The sequence below is a fragment of the Apis laboriosa genome, unplaced genomic scaffold, assembly GCF_014066325.1.
Source record: "Apis laboriosa isolate Shangri-la unplaced genomic scaffold, ASM1406632v1 scaffold40_cov151, whole genome shotgun sequence".
In the NCBI taxonomy this organism is placed as follows: Eukaryota; Metazoa; Arthropoda; class Insecta; order Hymenoptera; family Apidae; genus Apis; species Apis laboriosa.
This window is the reverse complement of record NW_025223180.1, coordinates 2,571,873-2,590,022: the sequence shown is the minus strand read 5'-3', so window position 1 is coordinate 2,590,022 and position 18,150 is coordinate 2,571,873. Positions and strand designations below refer to the sequence as shown.

Here is an 18,150-nt window from a genome sequence, read left to right as displayed (position 1 = left end):
AAACTCTTCTTATAAAATAAAAAGTATCGTTTCTAATACTTACTGATTTATTTAAAATAAAAAAATAGAAAATAGAAATGTTTCTTATAAAATAAAAAGTATCGTTTCTAATACTTACGTGATTTTTTAAAATAAACAAATATAATTAATCAATCGATTGAAAATAGAAACTTTTCTTATAAAATAAAAAGTATCGTTTCTAATACTTATTAATTAATTTAAAATAAAAAAATAGAAAATAAAAATGTTTCTTATAAAATAAAAAGTATCTAATACTCACGTGATTTTTTTAAAATAAACAAATATAATTAATCAATCGATTGAAAATAGAAACTCTTCTTATAAAATAAAAAGTATCGTTTCTAATACTTATTGATTTATTTAAAATAAAAAAATAGAAAATAGAAATGTTTCTTATAAAATAAAAAGTATCTAATACTCACGTGATTTTTTTTAAAATAAACAAATATAATTAATCAATCGATTGAAAATAGAAACGCTTCTTATAAAATAAAAAATATCGTTTCTGATACTTATTGATTTATTTAAAATAAAAAAATAGAAAATAGAAATGTTTCTTATAAAATAAAAAGTATCTAATACTCACGTGATTTTTTTAAAAATAAATAAATATAATTAATCAATCGATTGAAAATAGAAACGCTTCTTATAAAATAAAAAGTATCGTTTCTAATACTTATTGATTTATTTAAAATAAAAAAATAGAAAATAGAAATGTTTCTTATAAAATAAAAAGTATCGTTTCTAATACATTACAGACACGTATTCAGAGTCTGACGGAGCAAAGAAGAGAACCGGAATGAAAGAAGAAGAGAAAAAGTGCTTACCTTTCGCTGCTTACAAATAATTTTGACGATCCAGGGGCAGGGAGGGGGAGGGGGTGTCCCTAGGAAGGCTTCCTTTTTGGCGGGCATTTGTCCCCAAATAATTGGGCGGAACGGAGCGCCGCGTCTTCTCTGCAATTATAGGCAGTAAACGTGGCCACATCCGGCACAAGCAGCTCTCCTAGCTGAAGTGGGATAATTCGCTGCGGAAAGACAACGATTAGGGCGATCGAAGGGGGAGAGAACACGACTCTCCCCGTTCTCTTTCTCCCCGCGTATTTAGTTAACGAAATAACGAAAGAGAGGAAAGAAGAAGGATCGAGATTTTAAGAGAGACACTACTCTACTTGGATATCGCAAGCATCTTTTCCCCTTATATTTCTTTTCTTTTTTTTTTTTCTTTTTTTCGTTTGTTCTTCCATACGCTTCCTGATTAAGGAATCAACCGAGGACGATTGGATGCAAGAAGAGGCTCAATGATAATCAGTTTCTGTATCTTTAGAAAAATGTGCTCATCAGAAAATTATGTAGTTGTAACTTGGTCAATTTTCAAGATAAAAGAATGAAATTTAATAGAAAAAAAGGGGAGAGAGTAGAATTAAGTATTTTACTTGAACTAAAAGGATCTAAAAAGTTTCTAAATCTTTCTCGCATCCGGTACAATTGCGATAGTTCGATTTTTCTGGGAAATGAATTTCATGGAATTCGACTTTGTCATTTTCTATTCTCCGTCTCTTTTCTTTTCAAAGCCGATCTTCAAATTGTCGAAGGGAGAGAGAGAGAGATGTTACGATATAAGAGCTGCGAAACTCTCGATCGAGAAATTCAACACCGTCTTTTAATACGTATGATGATGAAGAATACTAGAGAACTATTTTTTTTTTGTTCATGTTGGGCCATATATAAATTTATTCTGTGCGATACAATTGAAAAAATATATACAGTGTGCCTTATAAAATGTATCAGGATCGAAAAAATTTGTTCAACTGAGAAAAGATATTCTTGCGAAAAGAGAAATGGATTTATTCCAGGTTGTTGTCGTTCGAAGATCGTTTCGCCAATTGTTATTTTCTTCCCCCCCCCCTCTCTTATTTTACATCGAAAGGACTGTTAACTGGATATAATATACCGATATCAACGTTTGAAACAAATAGAATGAAAACATTACACGATAATATTATCATCGACAAACGTGATAAAAATCATTCGTTCAACGAATAAATAGTAATAAGCCAAAGATTTTCGTGATATCCTATCGTGTGTTCGTCTATAATGAGTTCGTGAAGTTTCGTACAATCAACGTATACAAGTACCGGTTAAATCATTTTTATGTATATATATATATATATGCATTATTTCTTTTCCATCTGTCAATTATATACAACGTTACACGTACTTACATAACATCACATCGTTCTTTCTAGGATCGATAACTCTACGGTTGCTCTTAAATTAAATAAATGCGTAAATCGAGACAGACTTACACGCTCTTTATTTCGATGATGACGACCACGAATCTTAACGATACTTAGCTATACCAATATTTATAACTTATCAATATCTTTTTTTTTCTCGCGTTAACATACCCTTAATTACTCTTTATGATCCTTTGTCACGCCTAAGAGAATAATATGTACAAAATGGTGTATGCGTGTGTCGTTGTACGCAGGTGTAACGTTCGCGCCAAGATCGCGAGAGAATTTAAAGATTAGTTAAAGAGTAAAAATTCGAGCGGGATTAAAATGATCATCGAATTTTCAATGACGTTCGACGTTCGTAAAAATAATAAATCCTCTCTCTTTCTCTCTCTCTCTCTCTCTCTCTCTCTCTCTCTCTCGCGATCTTCGTAAGATCGTTCTCACCCGATTCGTGTGTCAAGTGTGTGTGTATGTGCGCGCGTTTACGCGCGAAATGTTCGAAACGAAAACACCGTTTCGCCCGCCGCCAAGTCGATCGCAGGATAAACGGATCAACGTCGTACACACATCGTAATATCTTTTAATTACAAACTATCGCGCTAATATATACACAGATATGTCGTATCGATCTTTCGAATTGAGTCGCACCATTCGAGGAGGATGTTTCGAATTTGGAGAAATAGTATCTGCAATAGTATTTGAATTATTGCTGTAATCGACGTTGGGACGAAATTCTTCGGTTATGTAACCACGTTTCAAACTTTTTTTTTTTTTTTTTTTCAAACGACGAGCCTCTTTTCATTTTTCTCCTTCTCTGTTTTATATATATATTAATGTAAAAAATATATATATATATATATAAATCTGTTTCTCTCTCTTTCGAGAAAAGGAAAGGAAAGGAAAGGAAAGGAAAGGAGAGAAAAGCGTTAACATTAATTATTTGGTTTCGTAGTTTTTGGCGCTTGTCTTTTCTCAAATATTCGTTAATCATTTCTCGATCGCGTTGGTGAATAACGTTGGGTATAATAAATTTGCGAAGTCAATTTGGATGGAGAAAGGGGAGAGCGCGAAGATTTGTTCGGTCACCCGTCGTCGAAAGGGTCAATTTGAGATCGTAAATCGAAGAATTTCGCAAACTTGGAAAACCTGTCCGGATTTCGCTCTTCTGTCTTCGCCTTTCCTTCCATCCCCCCTCCGTGTCTCCATTTTCTTCCCTGCGTATCGCGTCTGCCGCTTTGACGAGGGTAAATTCCTCCTCCTCGAGCGTTCGAGTTTTTCAGGGGGGATGGTGGAGGAACGAGAGCGATCCGTAATTATTTAACTTTTCTTTTTTAGCTTTCCACCGGTCCCCCCCTCGGTTCGTTAAATTAAACATGTCGATAAAATTGGCCGTCATCCCGGTAAGACGTTGATATTATCTAGAAATAGAGCAATTAAGACGAATCCGTCTCTCGTCTCCGTCCCTCCTCGCTTTCCTTCCCCATCTCGTCCCTTATTTTTTCGCTGTCAATAGCGTCACGTCAAATTACGGTTCGGCAATTAGCTGCCGTCCCGGCGGCAAATTTTTCTAAACAACTTCTTTTTGCCTTCGCGTTGCGACGTTACGTGCACCACAATGTAGATTTATAACAATAAAGGGAGAAATTACGACGCGTTAGACTCGAGAATTGAATTACTGGAAATTATTGGTGATAATATTTAATATCGGTGGTTTGGTATAAAACGAGATTCTATTTGAGAAACTTTTCCCTCTGAAATTGCTTTTGCTTCAATTTTCGCGTCTCTTTCTTTTTTTTACCGATTGTATCGATAAAAGTTATTTAACCGGTTTAAATTAAAAGAAGAAAAAAAGAAACTTGAGAAGCAGAGATGCGAGAACGAGAAAAGGCAAGCAATAATCCAACCAATATAACGCGTAAAATCAAACGATTCCTCCTCCTCCTCCTCCTCCTTCGAAATTAAATAAATCAACACTCGATCGATATTCTTCTGATCTCGCTACAAGAGATTTCCAAAAAAAAAAAAAAATAAAAAAAGAAAACAGAAATTTCCAATTCGATTTCAAATCAATTAGATATCACTTCGATTCTCTTTCGACGTTATTAAGCGCAAAATAACTGCTGCTCCTGCGCCGAGAACAAACGATTCCATCTTTTGGAAACGCAATTAATACAGGTTTCACTCAGGCAATTCAGAGTCTCGTTGTTTAATCTTTGCGAATCGTTCAACAAATCGGTTCGGCGAGAGGTTGCGGCGGGCCGTACGGTGAGGCCCATTGACCCACAGGATGGGCGAGGGCGGTGGGTGGTTGCTGCCTGTCTAGACTGGGAACCGTGGTTCCCGCTGGATGGCTGGCCACTGTCGTCGGGTACGCCACTTTGCCGAGGGCCTCGGCTTGAAGAGACAGCATCAACCGATTCGCCGCCTGCCTCTCAGCCTCTCTCTCCTCCGCCGTTTGCCTCCTGGAAACAGATGGAAAGAGGATCGAAGATCAACCACCGTGCTCTCTTTATTCGAGACGGAAGGGAGAACGATTAATCCGCTTCGAGTAATTTGTAAATATTGCAACCAATTACGAGGGAAAGAAGGATTGTAAAATCAAAGTTATTGGTTTTTTTTTTTTCAGGTAGTAAAAAGTAAAAGTCACGAGATCGCAAGGTCCATTCGATTGAATGGCACGGGAGAGAGGTGTGGCGGAGAGCGCACGAGGGAGAAACTGTGGGGTGGAAAGAGACCGGTGGTTGTTGGGGCGGAAAACAGAAGACAAACGTAATAAAGTTAATTCGATTCGTCCGTGGCGCGGCGCTAGCTCGGCGAGGGGAGGCTCGTGGCTGCCTGTTTTCTAGCGCTAAGTCTATTAGAGAACCACAAAATGGCCGACCCGTTGCCAACGTCGATAGATCCGCTTTTGTCGCATCCAAGCTTTTTCTACCCTCCTACGCACGAATACTTTACGATTCTCCCTTTTTTTTCCTTTTTTTTTTTTTTTTCAGGATTACGAAAGAACGATTTCATTCACCGAAAGCGATCCTTTACTAGTAACATTCCATCTTCGACGAATTTAAAACACAATGACCGATATATCGAGGATCGGTGTTAAAGAGACTTTTGAAATTCGCTTCTGTCGAATGGAAGCAACTTTTTTTCTTACAATTCTCCCTTTTTTTTTCAGAATTATCCAAGCTTTTCTCACCGAGAAAGAATGGTAACATCTTCGACGCCTCTCACGAATTTAAAACACAACGACCTATATCGAGGATCAATTGGATCTATGTTAAAGAGAATTTTTTGAAATTCGCTTCTTTCGAATGGAAGCAACTATTTTTCTTACAATTCTCTCTTTTTTTTTCAGAATTATCCAAGCTTTTCTCACCGAGAAAGAATGGTAACATCTTCGACGCCTCTCACGAATTTAAAACACAACGACCTATATCAAGGATCAATTGGATCGGCGTTAAAGAGACTTCTGAAATCTTAGAGGCCTCGTCCTGTAAGGAGAGGGAGAGCCGAAAAGTTGCTCAGTCTGAAAGGCGCCAGACCGGATAACGCGGCCAATCAGCGAGCCGTTTCCATACGGGCCACGAAACACCGTCGTTCCATTAGAGTTAATCTCCGGTCCTCGGTAATTAAACGGTTTCGTTGTACCTTTGTTTATCTCTCGGTGTGGAGCGGTTTCAACCTTTCCTCTCCCCCTCCCTCCTCCTTCCCCGTTGAGCGACGAGGGAGGAGGGGAAGCCTCCCTCCCCTCCTCCTCCTCCTCCACCTCCTCTTCCTCCTCGGTAGCCCCCGATGTATCAAGGAACGAGGTGGGATTCGATCGGGACACAACTCGATCGGTTGTCGGACGATTAACGACTAGAACAGCCGACGATGTCGAGCAGAGAGATTTCAGATAACGGTCGATCCCCCCCGGCCCGCAATCAACATTCGATCGGGTTCGTTTATTTTATCCTCGTTACTACCGAGTCGCGATAATTGTATATATATATATATATATATATATACACACATATATATAGGAAGAGATCGCGGGCACAGGGGCACACGACTGCGTTATCTTTCCGCGGCTCGCGCCCCCCCGATTTACGATTTCACCCTTAAATTGTTGAGATATCGGAAGGAGAATTAAACGAAGATGAGAATTTACGATTTTGCGTTCGACGGATGTATAATGCAGAATGAGATATAGGGAGAGAGGAGAATGATGAATTTTTGAAAGGGAGTTTTCTTAGTTGTAGAGAGGATGGGATTATCGTTCTTGTTGATTTTCCTGGTATTTATTCGAGATGTAAGGGGGAAATTTATAAATGAAAAGTTTATGAATCGAGATGACGAGATACAATTGTATGATTTGGAAGAAAATAAATTGGATATTTATCCTTCTTCTCGATTTCGTACGATTTCGATCGCGTTTTGTTATTTTCAACTTTTTCCTATATTTCGTCGCGCGTGTATATATATATATATATATATTTCATTCTTATCAAGGTTTAAAATTGGGGCTCTACGATTTTCTAATCGTGTGCACGAGATTTCCTTTAAGATTGTTGTTGAATTATCGTTCTAGGGGGAAACGAATGGCGATTGGTTACGGTTAATTGCAATCGAGGTAGTCGCGTTTTAAATCGTAAGTTAATCTCGAAGCTATAATACCGATAGTGTAAGTGGAAAAACTTGTTAGGCACAGTTTCAGCTTCGTTTAATAACGATGAAAATTAATGACCGGAGCGTGTCGTTTAACAGTATTTCGTAAATTTTTACGTGTACAGATATAATATTTTATAATTATTTAAATTTCGTTATCGGTAATGAGTATATTACGATCGCGTGAATCACTTTCCTCTCCATCGATGCAAGATCATGTTCGATCGATCACGCGGCGTCGAAAATAAAGCTACGATTAAAAATAAGAAAAAAGAAAAGGAAAGAAAAAGAAGGGTTCATCCAACTCGTATCCCCTCGTATCAATTTCCAATTACTCCAAATTCGAGATCCGTTTAATACGCTTACATATCTTCAACAACAAGTTGTAGATTTTAAATAAACTTTCTTCCCCTATTAAATTTCTCTTCACAATCTTTATCGTCGCGTTTATCCAAATCCTATTAATTATTCACCGAGTTACGATACACGTTATTAGATATTAATTTAAATACAAAATTATATAGAATAATTACTCGTATCTTTCAAACTGGGTACACTTTGATCGTAAATCTCTCGAAACTGGTTCCCTTGCGCAACAACCAACAACCAAGAATTAAAGACCGGTAGCCACTTGCCTCTCTTCTCTGTGTATTCCTTTTTTAAAAATTCGACGAGAAAAAGGAAAAAACGAACAAAACAAAAAACGAATCATTTACTCCGTTTGTCCTCCGTTGGACAGAGAAATATAGGATTCGGTAGGCGACGATAAGATTTAATTTCGCCGTGTTTTATCGTAACACGGCGGCCGATTTACGATTCGCGCGGGAAACGTATCGCGCTGCTACGCCGTTGCTCGAGCGACAGGACGCGCGCCTACACCCGTGCAAGTAATTAACGCGGTTACCAATTAATAATTGAGGGCGCCGTGCCGATTACATTTTGCAGCCCCCGCCACGCAGCCCCCCTCCCCATTCGGCACAACCGTATTCCCTCGCGCGCATTACTCTTATCGTTATCCCCCTATCGTCAACTATAACTTTCGGCCAACGCTCGCCCCGCCTGTTTCTAAACTTCATTTCCAATCCACGATACGTGCACACCGATTTACCATTTATCCGCCCGTATTTTAACCACCGTTTCATTTTTACCTTCGCTAATTCGAGGAGGAATTTTGATTAATCCAACAGAGAGGGAGAGAGTGTTAAACGAAGCGTTTAGAGAAAATAATTCCTTCTCGACGAAAAAGGAAGACGAATTTAAATTACGAAGTGCTGAATCCGTTTAAATTTGCAATAACGGCAATTTCCTCCGTGATTCATCGATATATTTAAAATTATATTCTTTAATAATAAGCTTCTCATAGAATTTTTTACGAAAGTTTCCACTCGATTTCTCATCTCCGCGTTTATTCCTCTCTTGTTCCGAAACATGTTAAAAGACCGAGAAAAATTTGATAGAAAAGCGGTTCCCTTTTCGGGAGGGAGGGATTTTCATCCCCGAAAAAAAGGAGAAGAAAGGAGGAACGATTGATTTTGCGTGGCGACGGTGCTCGTGTTCGACCGGTTACGGCCGTGATCCAACACGGGGGAACGATGAATGTTTAACGAGGCGAACGGCGGTAGATCGAAACGGAATCCGGAATCGCGGATTCGAGAGGGTTTGACACTTTAAAAGCGGCGGCAAGAAGGCCGGAGAGGAAGGAGTCTGTGACCGGACTGGTTCTCGCGCGAGACGACGAAGGGGTGCGATCCGCCACCGTCAACCGGCAAAGGGGGGAGGCAGGAAGAGAGAGAGAGAGAGAGAGAGAGAGAGAGAAGAGTTGGCAGTCAAAGCAGGGGCGGACGAGGGTGCACGATGGGGTGGATAGACTGCATTATGTACGGGACAGGGCTAAGCTGTTAGGTATCTGAATTATTGAGACCAAGTTATCTCATCTCTGCCTACAGTCATCTCGTTACTTTAAACGCAGCTGCTCGCTGGACCGCGTCGCGGATGTACAGAACCGAGGGAAGGAAGCGTATTTTTCTCTCTTCCTCTTTTCTATTCTATATCACGTATACTTTTCTCTCTCTCTCTATCTTTGTCTTTTCTTGATTCCACATTCCTTATTTCTCATCGAGATTTTAAATATCGAGTTTTCAAACATCACTGGACGTATCGTTTTATAATAACGAGAATAGAAGGTTTTCCCAGCTTTCGACCCGAATTTACAAGTGGAGAGATCGATTCGGATTGAAACGGAGATGTTTCGTTGCTTTAATCGCATCAGGAAGAAAGTTATTTCGTTTTCTAAATTTGGAAACACGAGATAGGAAGGGGAACGGAGGAAAAAGCGTTTCTCTTTTGAAATTTGATTTGATTGACGTTCAGGATCGTTTCACGACGAAAGTTGGTGCGCATCGCGAAGAAACTTCTTCTCCTTGAAAGGGGAATTAAATTTATTATCCATTGAAAAATTTTTAACCGATAAATCGATTTGCAAAAAAATCGTGTAATTTAAGTCGTTGTCAAATTTGTTCGATTTTCAATACGCGATGTTGTGTAATAATTTTTACGTTCGCCGATTACGATTCGTTCAGATGGAAATTTAATTCGACAATGAGACATCTAGACAAACGTGTCCACCTGTCACCGCATTTCCTTTTCTGAACGCATTGAGACGGATAACACGTGTCGTCGCCGTACAAATCGAATTTCACGCTCGCTTCTCGAGCCACGGCGCTACGTAATAAAAACGCTCGTATCTTCTCCAAGTAAACTCGAAGAAAAAAACGATCGCAAGATCGTCGAAAAATAAGGAAGAATCGAAATCGAATACGACGAAACCAGGCCAAATTCCATTTTAAAATTTATTCAAACTCTTATAAATAATAACATTTTTTCCCCAATTTTTTTTCTTTCTTTTTTAACGAATTTAAACTCATCCATCGATCTTTTCTCGTTTGATTGATCAATTCTTACGCAATTCTTCTTCCTCTTTCTTTCTTTCTTTCTTTCTTTCTTTCTCTCTCTCTCTCTTTCTTTCTTTCTTTCTTTTTTCTCTTTTTAACTAGCTCGAATAGATCTAAGAAGATACAATATTGCGTTCGTGATCTTACTCGGCGAGAGAAGAAAATTACCATTGGCCGGTTTCCAAGTAAGAAGCGTAATTTTCATTTCTGCGCGCTTTACGACAAATGCAATATCGCAGTTTTAAACGACAAGAAAGACAAGAGATCCCGATGCAACGGCATCGAACCCGTTTTTTTTTTGCGACCAGTCCTGTTATCGATCTCTTATTAGGTCGTTACACCAACCTTCTAAAGGCGTTCTCTTCCGGTTTTTATTGGCCGCGTTTTACATTCCACGTTTTTACCTATTTGCCCCTTTATTGCTGGTGGAACAATGCAGTAGAGGTAACGGCACGCTGCCTCTGCTAAACTTCGTCCACTCTTATCCATAAAAAAGGCAAATGAAACTCTCGCGGGAAATTTAGAGCTCGATACTTTTCGATGATAAAGAATTTTATTGAGTTTGACGAAACTAAGATAGAGAGAGAGAGAGAGAGAGAGAGAGGGAGAGAGAAAGAAAATGCTATAAAACGGAATATTTACTCTAATTATTCCGAAATTTTAGAGAAACGTTACAACGCATTACAAACATTAGCAGTTTAAATACATTTGATTGATCAATTATTTTTTCTTAATAAAACCGAGATGGAAAGGAAAAAGTCGCTGAACGTTTCCTCATATTTTTTTTCGAAATACATAATTCTTCGTAAAATATATCTTAAAATCCAAACCATTGTATTTATAAAAACAATATTTCGTATTTCATGTTTCGTTGTCTCGTCCCAATTTCTCCCAATCTTGAACAAATTCTTGAGAAAATATCGTTAACCGATCAAAATCCCAAAGAATCGTTCCAAGAATTTTAAACGACCTGGTCTTTACACGCTTCGACAAAAAAGAAAAAGTGGCCTATTCTATCTCGTCGAACACCTCTGGTATACCAAAGTATACCAGATACCTACTAAAAACCACGGTCCACGATCTTGGCTACTTCCTCCCGAGGAAAAATACACCGAGAGCTGAGAAACGAAACGAAACGAGAGAGGAAACGAGAGGAAACTTTGTTGTTTGTCAAATTATCCAAAGGTGGATGATACTTCCCGGAACGAGAACGAAGGAACGGTTTTAGAAATTGGTTGAAGGGAGAGAAAAGGAAAGGGAGGGGAACCCCCCCTCGGATAAATGCCTCTGGGCCCCGTCTCGCCGCGTAGACGCCCCTGATATCGGGGGACCCGCGCCACGAACGGGCCCCGTTTTATCTAAATGACGTGTTTTCGTCCTCCGTTATCTTGAAGAGACTCCAATACCGGGGACTTTCGATGCCTCCTCACCGATACGAAGCACGTTGTTGTGACCCGCTATTAACATTCCAACCGCGGTTTCCACCTCGCGTTTTCCCTTTCGACTCCTCTCCGGAGATTCGATGAATCATTCGAGAAAATGGAAAGATCGTTCGTCGTAGGAACTTGAGATTTTTTTTTCCTGTTAATTATCCTGTTCTTTCTCGAATGGAAGAAGAATGGAGGACGAATGACACAGGAATCACGTTTATCGACACCGAGATTATTAAATATTCTTTCTTGTATTTGGATTCCTCTCCTCAGATTCGATGAATCGTTCGAGAAAATGGAAAGATCGTTCGTCGTAGGAACTTGAGATTTTTTTTTCCTGTTAATTATCCTGTTCTTTCTCGAATGGAAGAAGAATGGAGGACGAATGACACAGGAATCACGTTTATCGACACCGAGATTATTAAATATTCTTTCTTGTATTTGGATTTCTCTCCTCAGATTCGATGAATCGTTCGAGAAAATGGAAAGGCGATTTTTCTATTAATTATTATTCTCTTTCGATTTCTCTCGAATGGAAGAAGAATCATTCATCGACACAGGAACCAGAAATTATGTTTATCGAGATTATTAAATATTCTTTCTCGAACATGAGATTAATTACGAGAGAATGGAAAGTTACATTTGTCTCGAGTTTTCCCTTTCGACTCCTCTTCAGAGATTCGAGAATCGTTCGAGAAAATGGAAAGATCGTTCGTCGTAGGAACTTGAGATTTTTTTTTCCTGTTAATTATCCTGTTCTTTCTCGAATGGAAGAAGAATGGAGGACGAATGACACAGGAATCACGTTTATCGACACCGAGATTATTAAATATTCTTTCTTGTATTTGGATTTCTCTCCTCAGATTCGATGAATCGTTCGAGAAAATGGAAAGGCGATTCGTGGTAGAGCTTTAACAGTAATTTGAGATTTTTTTATTAATTATTATTCTCTTTCGATTTCTCTCGAATGGAAGAAAAATCATTCATCATAGAAAAATTATATATACATAGAAAAATTAGAAATTACGTTTATCGAGATTATTATAATTATAAATATTCTTTCTTTCGAACATGAGATTAATTACAAGAGAATGGAAAGTTTGTCTCCAGCTTGAGTTTTTCCTTTCGACTCCTCTTCAGAGATTCGAGAATCGTTCGAGAAAATGGAAAAGTTATTCGTGGTAGAACTTTAACAGTAATTTGAGATTTTTCTATTAATTATTATTCTTTTTCGATTTCTCTCGAATGAAAAAAGAATCATTCATCAACACAGAAAAATCAGAAATTACGTTAAATATCGAGATTATTAAATATTTTTTCTTGTATTTCGATTCCTCTCCTCAGATTCGATGAATCGTTCGAGAAAATGGAAAAGTTATTCGTGGTAGAGTTTTAACAGTAATTTCAGATTTTTCTATTAATCATTATTCTCTTTCGATTTCTCTCGAATGGAAGAAGAATCATTCATCGACACAGGAACCAGAAATTACGTTTATCGAGATTATTAAATATTCTTTCTCGAACATGAGATTAATTACGAGAGAATGGAAAGTTACATTTGTCTCCATCTCGAGTTTTCCCTTTCGACTCCTCTTCAGAGATTCGATGAATCGTTCGAGAAAATGGAAAGATCGTTCGAGATTTATTACGTTTATCGAGATTATTGAATATTCTTTCTTATATTTCGAATGCGAGATTCGATAAATTAGGAGAGAATGGAAAATTTGTCTCCACCTCGAGTTTTCCCTTTCGACTCCTCTCCAGAGATTCGATGAATCGTTCGAGAAAGGTGATTCGTGACAGGAACTTGAGATTTTCCTGTTAATTATTATTCTCTCCCGAATGGAAGAAGAACGAATGACACAGGAGCCACGAGTTACAAGTTTATCGACACCTAGTCTATTAAATATTCTTTCTTGCGTTCTTTCGAACGGGGGATTCGATAAAACACGGGAGAGAGTGGAAAGTTACGTTTGTCTCCGGCCAGCGCGAGATTTAGAATAATTCGCAGGGGAAAGGATCAACAGAATCGGAAATATGTGGAAACTTACCTCCACTTTGTTCGTCTGTTTTGAAACCATGTTTTCACTTGGGCATCGGTCATCTTCAAGGTTTTAGCCAACGCTGCCCGTTCAGCCGATGCAAGATACTTTTGTTTGTGAAAACGTTTCTCCAATTCGGCGATCTGCAACCTCGTGAAGCTCGTCCTCGGCTTCTTTCTCTTCGGTGGCGTCCTGTTCTGATAAGGATGCCCGATCCTCCTTGGAAACGCTCCGGCTACTGTCGACAAAACGAAAAATCCAACAATTTACAACTCTACCTCAAAATTGTATCCACCGTTTATAACCGTGTAATAATTTCACGTTCATAATAAAGTGTTGCAACCGCGACATCTGCCGATCCAATCGCAATTCGAGCCAAAAAATTAACAACTCGATGGAAAAAAGTGAAAAGAATAAAACTGTAAATTAATTTTACAATCCTCCCTACATCTTTCTTATATCATCGTGCAAAATGACACATATTCGAGTTCCAAAAAAAAGCGAATAGGAAGAAAAAAGAACGAAGACGCGAGGCGCGTTTCGAGCAAGCGTTAAAATTCCAGGATAAAGTGGCGACGCCGAGTTTACGCCGTTCAAAGAATTACTTACACACGCTCTCCCTCTTTTCAGGACAAAGAGAGAGAGAGAGAGAGAGAGAGAGAGAGAGAGAGAGAGGAACGATTATAGAATCGTAAAAAAACGGGGCTTACGAGTTACACGGAACGATTTGCCGGGTGCAAATTGTAACGCCGATCGCCAGCAGGTGCGTTTCGCGATTCGATGGAAGGTGGTATTAATAAAATTACCGTTAGCCCCGATAGGATCGCGCCCACTTCCATTACCAAAGAAACCCCCAACGAGCGGTGCACGAATACGAGCGGTGAAATCAAAATGAAGCTTTATCGTCCACTTACGCGAAACTAGCCGCGTAAATCGAGGAGAAGGGGGGGGGTTGAAACTCGCGCACGAGATTCCAGCCTTATCGGGTCGACGTTCATCCTTTCGCTAATTATTCCGCGAGTTATTCGATACCTGGACCTGGAAATATCCTGGAAATATCCCCTGGAAGGGGGAATACGAGGAGATTTAAGGAAAAAGGGTGGTTCTTAACTTAAAGCGCGGGCAAACTTTCGTGTCGCGTCGATATCGGAACGACACTCCGATTATCGGAATATAGGGCGAGTACGAGAGAATTGGAACAATAAAAGTTCGCCTATTCACCTGTTTCTCCTTCGTATCGCGTTGTTATTGGCGTTGATCGGAGCATTGGGAATTCGAACGAGATAATTCGAGAATCGTTGTATTAGGGGAGATTGGGGCGGTGGTTTTAAAGGATGAGAAAATTGAGATAAATTCTTGAGCCACGGAATGATTAATCAAATTATTATCGTTGGTAGGGTTACAAAGTGGTGATCGAGTTGGATAATGATTTACATCGAACGGGCATTAGAGTCGGTTCACCGAGCAGCCGAATCGCTCGAACGTGACAGAAATCCTTTTCCTTGGTTTTCTTCGTTTTTCGATGAAAAATGAACGGAGGAACCAGAAAGCAAAATAATAATTTCGAAACTATTGCAACGCGATGGTGTCCATCTTTATAAGGTATATGACGTGTCGTACACGTGTTTTGCGTCCTACGATTTTTTTTTCTTTTTCTTTTTTTCTCTCTCTCTCTCTGTCTCTCTTTCATAATTTACTCTCGTTAGCGAAATAATTCGAAATACGGAACGTCGTATCGTTTTCCGTAATTCGTTCTCTTTGAAGCGTGACTATCGACGTCATTAAGCATTTATCTGTCGTAGTAATAGCGCATGAATAACAGAAAGTGCATTTAATGCGATATGCATACCGGTAGATTTAATGCTTCGAAACATGATACGCGGTATGTAATAATGAGAACGAAGAATGCGATAAATACATTATACGCGGGATTCCAAGACGAAATCGTCGCTCGCTCATTTTCTTTCTTTCTTTCTTTCTTTTTTTTTTTTTTTTTTTTTTCATTTGTAAATTGGAGACTATTACGAGTACGATAAAAATTATACGTAGTTAAATTACGTAGTTAGAATATCGATACGCAAACAACGATACGTTTGTAATAATTATTAATTCCAGTATCATTTAGTCATCGTTAGTTATCATTATTTAATCGAGCAACGCGCGATCTTCGAATTTTATAACGATAAAACTCGATCACCGATTCATATTGTTGTACTTGACTGTTCTTTATTTTTCCTTACATCAAATCCCGAATGAAAATTTGTTCCACGAAACTGTACGCGTCTCGCGGCAAATCGAATTACATCTCTCTCTGATATGCAAATCAACGACACATTTCCATCAAATCTTCATTTTCACGCGTAAACTAAGCAGAAACGACTTCCAATTATTTCTCCTAGGTAATTGCTGGATCGTGAAAAAAAGAAAAAAAAAAAAGAAAAAGAAACAACACGGCCAATCGCGTCAAATCTCTCGCCTGTTCGTGAAAGAAAGAAAGAAAGAAAAGAAAAGGCTTCCCCCATCAACGTTATTCCAGTGTGATTAAAACGTGTAATTTCATCGATTCGATGAAAGAATCGCGTGCGTCCAAACGACGTTTATCGACGCGGAATCGTCGCGTTTCAACTGTGAAAAGGTGCAAAGGCGAGATTATTAAAAGTGGCAAATAAACTGACAAATACAGATGAGATATCGTACGTCGACCATCTTACACAGGATGTTTGAAAAGTGCGAGTCAATCAATTCTCCCCTGTTATTTTTCCCGATCTCGAGATATTTCTATCATATTTTTTCGCTTTAAATTAAACGCGTTTTTTCCCCCCTTCTTCCCTTATTTCTTACTTTCCATCCATCCGGAGAATTATGTCGAGGAAATTTAAGAAGAAAAGGGGAAAAAAGTCACGTTTGAGAATCGTTTGTAGTAAGAGAATTTATTCGATCGATCTGTAATTTTAAAACACCCCGTGGACGTAGCAGAGAGGGGAAGCTACTTTGAGATGAGAGCGTGGCCCAGATGTCGCTGAAATATGGAAAAGATTACGCATTCTCGGTATATATACCGCGAAAACCACTCTTGACGACCGCTACGGGCCTCTGTCACAGATACGCAATAAAGATAGCGGCCCGATTAAAGGGGGCCCGATATCCCCCGATTAAGTTGTTCGTTTCACGTGTAATAAAAACGAATTAATAATCGAAGACGAGAAATCGCGAGAAACGCCGTCCCCCTCGCACGCGTTTGCTTCTTTGTTTTCTTGTAACGCGAGTGTACGTAAGATAAAATCCAGGGGGGGATTTTGCGCGTAAGCGAGATAATTTGATCATAATTTGCATCAACTTTTACTTTCTATTTTTTTTTTTTTTTTCTTTTTTCGATTTCACACCGAAACGAATGCACGATAATCGAACAAAGTGTTTCTTCCTCTTTTCAATATCTAAAAAAGCGAATATAGATTTTTTTAGTATGTAGATAAGAGAAGAAAACAAAATTTTCCAATTTAATCAGGATGGAGTGGGTATTGAACATCGCTTCGAAATTAACGATTAGTACGGATAATGATCCGAATGGCGTTTCTACGGAAGAGGAGAGGCAGAAAATGGCGGGAGGCGGAAAATTTCCCGTGAAATTCAATTTGACGCGTAACTGCTCTCTCTCTCTCTCTCTCTCTGTTTCTCTTTCGAAACCGAGGAATCATCGTTAAAGGGTAAACGGCCATCAGGTGGATATTATTCCATTATCCATCCCTCTTACTCCGCCATTTACATCCCCTCCTCCGCCGGCCGCCCTCCACCCTTATCCAAAAATACCGTCTTCCGTAGAAGCGTAGAATTTTGCGAGACACGAAATAATCTCGTCGATAATGCCTGCTCAATTAAAATATAAATATACACGGTGAAGGAGCGTTAATTGAGACACGAACTGGTTCGATCCCGCTCTTCGATAAAATAATACGATAAATAGGATAAAGTATAAATTCGATCGTTGAAATTTCTCTTTTCATTTTTTTCTTCCTTCACGAAATCGTCGCGTGAAATAATACGATATTATTACAGAACAGATCCAATCGTCAAAATTGTTGGAAGAAATAATCGATAACTGGCACGATTGCGATCGATATTCTGATATTCCGATATAAGAAAATTTTCATCAAACGTCGATGAAAAGAAAAGATATTCCCTTGCTTCTGATCGGGAATTACCGCGCATTATAGACGATAATAGATACAGGGATAATAACAAAGTAGTTCGTTTCCTTCGAGACCCTAGTTCCACGATGGGAAATGGAGCATCGGTATATCTCGTCCAGGTATTTTTCGAGAAAAAACCTACTTTGTAATCGGCCTCCTCCTCCTCCTCCTCCTCGCCTCGTTTTTCGACGAGCGAAAGGAGCGGATAAGATAGAGCGTAAAGAGAGAGAGAGAGAGAGAGAGAGAGAGAGAGAGAGAGAGAGAGAGAGAAGGTTGTTGCGTCACAGTGTCGCTTATTAGGACGATAATCGCGTACCGGTCATTATACTCTCCGTTACATTATCATGGTGTGTACCGGTGGCACGGTTTCCCGTCTCTCTCGTAATTCATTCGTAATTACTTTCGTAGAATAGGTGGACGCACGCACGCCATTCCGCCCGTCCATTCCTCCCTTCCACACCTTCGATAGAGGGACGAGCTCGAAATTTACGAATTGGAAACCGAGCTCTCGACCCGTTCACGATAAATCCAACGAGGACTAATGAGACGCTGCAAATTATCGGGGTCGAGGGATGGATTTTTGTTGCTCGATTAATAAAAAGAGGGAGAGGAGTGAGAAACGACTTGTTCGTT

The 18,150-nt window shown here is 39.2% G+C and overlaps 1 protein-coding gene across 1 annotated transcript in view; it reads right to left on the bottom strand.

Annotated features, from left to right (window-relative positions):
- Positions 1-4,487: 4,487 nt before the first annotated feature.
- Positions 4,488-18,150, bottom strand: part of LOC122715883 (homeobox protein MSX-2) — a 33,933-nt gene continuing 20,270 nt past the window's right edge. Inside the window, exons 2-3 of the mRNA XM_043938421.1 lie at positions 13,340-13,568; positions 4,488-4,725 (exon numbers count right to left, since the gene is read on the bottom strand). Of these exons, the coding sequence (XP_043794356.1) occupies positions 4,488-4,725; positions 13,340-13,568 (467 nt within the window). The remainder of the gene's footprint in view (positions 4,726-13,339; positions 13,569-18,150) is intronic.